General features: G+C 34.3%; 2 protein-coding genes across 3 annotated transcripts; both read left to right on the top strand.

Moving 5' to 3' along the window:
• Window positions 1–1245: 1245 nt before the first annotated feature.
• On the top strand, window positions 1246–3423 carry si:ch1073-406l10.2 (uncharacterized protein LOC100536977 homolog). Its single transcript, XM_059534527.1, has 4 exons — window positions 1246–1522; window positions 2224–2334; window positions 2561–2662; window positions 2908–3423. Exons 1-4 carry the CDS (start codon window positions 1328–1330, stop codon window positions 2989–2991), a joined length of 492 nt encoding a protein of 163 aa, XP_059390510.1. The 5' UTR covers window positions 1246–1327; the 3' UTR covers window positions 2992–3423.
• Window positions 3424–4383: 960 nt separating this feature from the next.
• Window positions 4384–6643, top strand: zgc:195173 (uncharacterized protein LOC792613 homolog). Of its 2 annotated transcripts, XM_059535190.1 has the most exons (5): window positions 4384–4776; window positions 5493–5603; window positions 5694–5795; window positions 6389–6457; window positions 6586–6643. In XM_059535190.1, the coding sequence occupies exons 1-5, from the start codon at window positions 4582–4584 to the stop codon at window positions 6595–6597; spliced, it is 489 nt and encodes a 162-aa protein (XP_059391173.1). In that variant the 5' UTR covers window positions 4384–4581; the 3' UTR covers window positions 6598–6643. The 2 variants fall into 2 exon arrangements, with proteins under 2 accessions (XP_059391173.1, XP_059391172.1); XM_059535189.1 differs by having other exon boundaries at window positions 4389–4776; window positions 6389–6643.
• The last annotated feature ends 989 nt before the right edge of the window (window positions 6644–7632 follow it).

The raw sequence follows: 7632 nt of genomic DNA, 5'->3' as shown, positions 1-7632 counted from the left end.
GGTGGGGCGTGGTTAAGGATATCCTGCCCAAGCCGTCAAACTGACGTCATCAGAAGATACAGACGGTTGGTCTGGGAACGCCCCCGGGAACGCCCCGTCACGTGATGTGAATTTAGCCCGTGGGGGAAAACATTGCCTTGGCGCCAATTGAAACACACGGGACAATCACGCCGATGAGTTGCTGTGTCGTTTTCTGTACCTCCAATAAACTAACAAATTATGAATTGAAGTTCTACATCCTTCCTAATAAACATACAGAACCGGAAAGGATGACAAAATGGCTACAAGCAATAAGTTGTGAGGATGATCAAGGGAATTGTGGAAATCCCAAGACTAAGCATGTGTGTGTGTGCAGTCGTCATTCATCACAGGCAGGCTATATTAACATCGTGTTCATTATTAACACCATCAAAACTGTGTAAGGTTGTTTCAGAAAGTGGCATGCATATATAATTAGCCTTATCATTCTACCTGAAGCAAAACTATGTAACGTTAGCCTAGTGTCGAACATAAACCCACTTAAAAAGCGTGTGGACACGTAACAACTTAGTTTTGTGTCAGAACTTTTACAGTTTCATTCATAAATTCACCCCGTCTGTGTTTGCGAAACGACTGAATCGCGGAAACCAATCAAAAATAGAACTTGCTGTATAAAGCAGGACGTCGCGGAATTTGGCTATTTTTGAATGAATACATCTACATCGGGGTTCTAAAATGAATCAAATATCGATATGGACTTGTGTATATGAATATTTAAGTTAAAAGAGACTACAATTGTTCTACGTGTCTCTGGGAATGAGTGCTCAATATGTGCATTTTTGTCATTCAAATACACACGATGTTCGCTGTGTTTTCCCCCACACCGACTCAACCCTCGCCACGCCCCCAGCTATGACTAGAGGCCGACTGTATCTCAGATTTTGATAAAAGATTACAAAGACAATTTTTTTTTCCAGCGGATTAACTTGCACGGATTAATTGTTTACATAAAGATTAACAATGTCCGCTTGTAAAGTAAATAAAGTAAATTTTGATTTCATGCCGACTTTAATGTTTTTATTTATTTATTTTTATGTGCATAGTCCAGCTGATTTGTATTTTAAATAAAGCAGTTTTTTTTACATTTTCATATTTTTACAAAAGACACTGAACCTAGTTAGCAAATAAAAGCAACAACAACAAAAAATGTGTAACCTCACTAACAGTCACTTTTACCAGAGAAGGAACTTTGCTGTTACCCAGCAATGACACAAGAACAGTCCAGCCTTCCTGGAACGAGGCTGTTTTTAGCGCCTGCAGCTGGAGCTCGTGCTCAGACTGGTTGAAGATGCCTATGCTGCTGTTCGCTCTGCTGCTCGCTGCCGGAGTCTCACTGAGCTCCGTCGAGGCTCAAAGCTCCTTCAGCAAACTCCCAGACTCCTACAAGAAAGGAGTGGAGCTCGCAGAGAAAAACGTGAACGCTCACGAAGGCGTCCAGCATCATTTTCTCTTCTTTAAAACCATTCAGAAGTCGCAAATTGATGTAAGCCTTTCTCTTTGTTTCTTGTTTCACTCTTCTCTTTGACTGCCTCCTCGTCCAATATGTGACTTGGAATGACGTCATACCGAGTTGTTGTTTTTTATTTTCAGTAAAACAAAAATATAATCGTAGCATGTCTGTGTATGTATGTAGCATTTTAATATATTTATTATTATAATTATACGTTATTTTTGAAGTTGCATTTTGTGGAATATTAATAAACTTTAAAATAAATACTTTTTAAAAATTCATTAATTGTAATATCAAATTTACAAATAATGTAAATATTTAAAAAATGTATTTGTTTGTTTGTTGATTAACATGTTAATTAACAAGATTAATAAATTGTGTGTAGACAAGTTTTGCTTGCTAAATCTGATCAAACTGGCTATTTTATACATTTATTTCACATGTTATTTATTTTAGTACCACTTATTACTATTATAGTATTTTTTAAGATAAAAAATATATATTTTTCTAATATGTCTATTTAGTTTATTATTTATAAGAATTTAGTTTTCAGCTTTTAGTGCTTCAAAATGAAAATGAAAAATGTTTCCTTGACAACTAGCTAAATTAAAAAAAAATGTTTTAATGTTTCTTTTTATTTTATTTGAAATTAAGAAAGTGTATTTTTTATGGTTTTAGTTAATGATAATAACCCAGGTGTTCTGTTTATTGGATGAAATATTGCCTCTATATAGGCAGGGTTTGATGTCGTCTACATCTACCATAACTTTTATCTGAAAGCCACCAAGTGCAAAAGAGGAACTGAGAACGCAGGTGCAACCACATGCGCGTTTAGGAATGATCGGGTAAGTAAAGTTTATATCGTCCAAAGTAACAGAGAATAATTTGCTCCGCCTCTGCACATTCTTGTATTATTAGTGAATAGATCTTGAGGCTTAGCACTGCAAAACAACTGCGCTTTCATTTATATAACATGCATGCAATACCATAAGAGCAAGACATCGTACCTTATGATAGAAATCATGGCTAAAAATGGAATAGAATGAAACTTATGCTTATTTATTTCTCCAGCCTCTGATAGACTGTGCTGTCTGCTATAAGACCTACGCTGGAGCAATTGAGGAAGAACCCAAACCCTATGTGAGCTGTGTGCATAAACCTGCTCTCACTGAGGTGTGCTTCTCATATGCTTCATATTCTGCTCAACTAAACTAATACAGACCTTGTAACAAAACTTGAGCTCTGATACTGATAGTAAAATGCATTCCATCTGGTCATCATTGCACACCAGTGCTATATAGGAAAATCTGTAGTTTTGTTCATATTCTAATGGATATGAATATTATTAAATTACTTTTGCTGTGTTTTGCATGATCTATCTTAATGAACTAACACTGTCTAATTGTTTTTATCCCAAGGACATGACGAAAGTCAGAATAGAGCACTGTAATAAGATGGGTTACAGCAGCGGATCCCCCACCCTGCTGGCTGTCATATCCTGAGACCACATCTGCTGTTTTTCTGCTCTGAAGAGCACGTCAGTGTCCTTTGATGTGCCTTTACTTGGCCAAACCAACTCTTTTTCATGCATATTTGATTCATAAGAACTGAAGTGATAGTAATTGTAACATTTTACCATTTTAGTCATCACAGGCTAGCATCACTGTCACCCTGTGGTCTTGACTATTTTCCCTGTGACCTAGGCCTATACATAAATAGATATTGAAATGTATAGTTGCAATGTATCTAATCTTATAGTCTTTAAATGTATAAACCATGTATAGGTGAATATTAAAAATCATATTATCCATAGCTTCAAGGGTAATAAAAGAACAAACAAATGACTATAATGCATTGCAGTATACTTTTATGTGCAGCTGTTACTTTTTTTGTATATGTCTCATATGGTCTTAACATTAAAAAGGTAATACGGCTTTCATTTGTTATCATTTGTTATGCAATAATGTTTTCATTACTAAATTAGTTAACATGAACTAACAATAAACAAAACTTCTACAGGATTTATTAATCTTATAGTTCTAAATTTGCTAATACATTTTTTAAATCGAAGGTTGCATGTTAACATGAGTTATTAATGCAATGGATTTTCTGTGTATTTTCTACATATCTTAAAAAAATAAAATGTTGGAATTATTATTTTTTTATGCAGCAAATATTTAAAAATAATAAAAATATACAAAGATAGATGATCTTATGTTGAAGAAAGGTAATTTAATTTATTAGATCTTTGTAATTTGCTCAACCAAAAATGAAAATTTGCTCAATATTTATTCATCCTCTGACAATCCAAGGGGTAGATGACTTTGCTTCTTCATGGGAACAGATTTGGAGAAATGTAGCTTTACATCACTTGCAAAGCAAAGGATCCTCTGCAGTGAATGGGTGCCGTCAGAATGAGAGTCCAAACAGCTGATAAAAACATCACAATAATCCACAAGTGATCCACACAAATCCAGTCCATCAGTTAACATCTTTCGAAGTGAAAAGCTGCATGTTTATAAGACACAAATCCATTATTCTGACGGCACCCATTTACTACAAATAAATGTTATTAACAAACAGTTCAAATGAAATCTCTTCTGGTTAGTTAATTTTCCTCTCTTTTGTTCATCATTTCATGTACCAACTTGTCAGTATGTGGAGCTGGATCGCATCCAGTCCTGCCTACAGAGTTGACTTGTATTTAAGTTATGTTTGTCATGAAACTTATGATGGCATTTTGTTTCAAGATTTTGATCTACATCATTTAGTATTTTTCCCATTATTAATTAAGCCAGTATCCTTAGTTTTTAGTGTCTGCTCTCCACTGGATGGCAGTCTGCTCACTCAGGCAGCATGATCTCACATTCCCTCTGTATGTGAAATCAAAAACACAAAAACAAAAAGAAGACTCACCCCACAAAAACATCCAATGATTGCACAATCTCTCCCTCTCTTCTCTCACTCCCTTATGTGCAGTGATTTAGACTCAACACATCCATCACTGTTTACATTCTTCTGAAGTTTTGCACTTTGTAACGTTGTATAACCTAAGATAAGCACGTCTGAGGGATTTTCTTGATTGAGCAAAAATGGCTGTGTTTCTGTTCCTCGTCCTGGTCAGCGCTGGAGTCTTTCTGGACACAGCGGAGGCGCAGGAGGATCTCAGCAAGCTTCCTGAAAACTACAGGAAAGGCGTTGAACTGGCTGTTGAACAAATCAACTCGCATCAGACAATCAAAAGCATTTTTCTCTTCTTCAAGAGTCTGGAAAAATCTTCCATTGATGTAAGTAACTTTTTAACTTACCTTCTTTTTAAATAAAGTCATTTCCTTTCAGTTTTAAAAACTTTAATTCAAACGTCAATTTTTTACATTGTTAACCCTTATATTGTGCTGGAAAAGCTTGACCTAATTTGAGGTTCTTGGTCAAAAATGATCTGGTTGAAAAGTTGCTTTTAAACCTCTCATTATATCACCAAATTTAGCATCCAAACTTTTTGTCAACTTGTTTTCTGACACTTAGAACAGGTTTTGTATTTCTTTTTCATATGTCTTATTAATCTGCTCCTCACTATAGGTGGAAACTTTTTTTTTATTTTATTCAAAATTTATTTTATTTATAAAATGTATTTATTTAATCATTATTTGACACAAAAACTGAAAATTTTAAGCAAATTTTTTTTTCTGTCATTTTTGACAAGGAGCGCAAGTGTAAAAATTATTTGAAAAATTCCTAGAAATTCTGTGTGAGCAATATCAGTATGTTTTAATCCAATGCGATAACATAAACTAGCATTTTCAGGAAAAATAATATTTGTTCTGAGTCAAAATGACCAGATCACAACATGAGGGTGAAGTTAAATGTATTTTACTTTGTATCGGAGTCACAGAAACATTTAAACTGAAAGGGATGGTTTATCTTTTTTTATTAATTGAAACAAATATTTCTGAGCTTGAATGTGTTTTGAAGTTATGATATCTCATAACCTGATTTATTTTAGGGTGGGTTTGGTGTTAGTTATATCTACCATCGCTTCTACCTTAAAGCCACTAGATGCCCTAAAGGAACTGCGAATGCAGACCCGACTAAATGTGCTTTCAGAAATGACAGAGTGAGTTGCTACAGAATTTAGTCTCAAATTGAGCTTCAAATGTGTTTGTATAAATGTGATAGATAATATTCCTTATCTGTCTATTCTTAGCCTCTGATTGACTGTGGAATCTGCTATAAGACACACGCTGGAGAGATTGAGGATGAACCGAAGGCTTATGTTCACTGTATTCACAAACCACAGCTCACACAGGTCATTCATTCCACATGCAAACAAGCACATACTGTAGAATGATTTGTTCCAAAATAAACATTGCAAACAGGTTGTGAACTGTTGGATTTGATATGTAATTATGATGTTGATGTGTTTTAAGTGAGCATTTTAATTTTAACAAGAGCTTTTCTATCTCATACAAAATGCATGGATATACTTTACCATAGCTTTGAAACTAGCTAAATGTTAACTCTTTGGTTTGATTTTTGGATACCCTTTCTTATAATATGAAAGCAAAGAAGAGAAACTGAAATCTGGCTCATTTGATTGAATGATCCCATTTTCAAAGAAACTGCATTGTGCAATATTGCAATGTCATTTCCAGGAAATCAGATCCATCTCTGTTCGCTGAAAGAAAAATTGGATTCACTTTCCATTAACTTATATTTTAATATTTATAGTTATTTTATTTTATTTGCTGTTTTCATTCTTTCTTCTGTGCTCTCTTAAGTAATCAGTCGTGAAATTATATAAAAAAATAATCTTTTTACAACACAGTTGAAGGATGAAGTATTTAATCTTTGTTATCAACCTCTTCCAATTATTGAATATTACTGTTATTCTCATTTCAGGATTTGTTGAAAAAGAGAATTGAGCACTGCAACAAAATGAGCTACGCTAACGGATCTCCATCTCTCCTGTCATCAATGAAGACCAAGTAGATGAAACATACAACATATAAAAACTCATTGCTAAGTATCAGCCACACTGCAGAATATCTTTGCTCTGTTCTTGTTTCTAAAATTAGCATCAGATATTATGAGCGATGCTATTTGTTTAACATCATTTATTCATTTAAAAAACTGAATTCTTAAAAGGAATGAATTGTGAATATGATTTTATTACAGTATGCAAGGTTACAAAAGTCTGTGTTTTGGGTTGATGTTTAATCCCTTTCATTTTAATGATTTTAAATCCCTTTAATCTTTCATTTACTAGTCATATTGATTTTAGGGCATTTATGCTAACATTAAACACTGGTGGTATTTTTTGCACTGTTCTATAACAAATAAATATTTTTGAGCTACTGTATACGTGATGAATGATCGTTGGTTTGTTTTAAAGGAGAAAAGCAGAACATATTGCTTTTGAATGCATTCACTGTTAGTAGAACCACTGCTAATAAGTGTTTAGTTGAGGCCAAATTATGGCCTTATACACACACACACACACACACACACACACACACACAGTCTTCCAGCACTCCATTAATGCTAATGAGAGGAGACTTCTTTGACCCTGAAGTACTTTGACAGCTCACCCTCATTTATGAAATGTAACAATAACAAGTGCAATTTTTTGTAAGGCATTTGTTTAACCCTTGGCTGAACTGTTGCTCTTTTGTAACTATGCGTTGGCATCATGCAGGGTTTCTGTCTCTTTAGGTTCATTCTGTGCTCTTGATGCCGGTTTAGAAACTGGGTTTGTGTTTGCTTCTTCATTAATGCCCTCAAATCTGATTAGAAACAAACATATACAGTAGTTATCTGATGTTATATAATAGGGCTAAAATATATTTTATGTTATGAATGTGTGTTGCCATTCTAAATGCATCTTTATTGTTCACATATAGCAAAATGTTGTGCTTCCATTGAATAATGGGAATTTTATTAATTTTCTACTGTATCTTTCTATCTTCTGTATCTCTGTCAGCAGTTGATCAGAACCATGGACAGCACCTGTCTGCAATCCTGTGTGACATTACAAATATATGCTTAAATATGTTAGCGACACCAAAGGTGACTTTAGCAAATTTAGTTGACTAGCCTATACTGAGATACGTTTATTCTCCCCTCAAACAGGCTGTTTCACTTTG

This window comes from Carassius carassius, chromosome 42, assembly GCF_963082965.1.
Source record: "Carassius carassius chromosome 42, fCarCar2.1, whole genome shotgun sequence".
Classification (NCBI taxonomy): domain Eukaryota; kingdom Metazoa; phylum Chordata; class Actinopteri; order Cypriniformes; family Cyprinidae; genus Carassius; species Carassius carassius.
The sequence above is the reverse complement of the archived record's forward strand: the minus strand, read 5'-3'. Positions and strand labels throughout refer to the sequence as shown.

Excerpts from the sequence above, each read along its gene's own strand:
- si:ch1073-406l10.2 (XM_059534527.1), top strand. The coding sequence starts at position 1,328 with ATGCCTATGCTGCTGTTCGCTCTGCTGCTCGCTGCCGGAGTCTCACTG. Across the intron at positions 2,335-2,560 it reads GCGCGTTTAGGAATGATCGG|CCTCTGATAGACTGTGCTGT; the intron begins GTAAGTAAAGTT and ends TTATTTCTCCAG. Across the intron at positions 2,663-2,907 it reads ATAAACCTGCTCTCACTGAG|GACATGACGAAAGTCAGAAT; the intron begins GTGTGCTTCTCA and ends TTTTATCCCAAG.
- zgc:195173 (XM_059535189.1), top strand. The coding sequence starts at position 4,582 with ATGGCTGTGTTTCTGTTCCTCGTCCTGGTCAGCGCTGGAGTCTTTCTG. Across the intron at positions 4,777-5,492 it reads TGGAAAAATCTTCCATTGAT|GGTGGGTTTGGTGTTAGTTA; the intron begins GTAAGTAACTTT and ends GATTTATTTTAG. Across the intron at positions 5,796-6,388 it reads ACAAACCACAGCTCACACAG|GATTTGTTGAAAAAGAGAAT; the intron begins GTCATTCATTCC and ends TTCTCATTTCAG.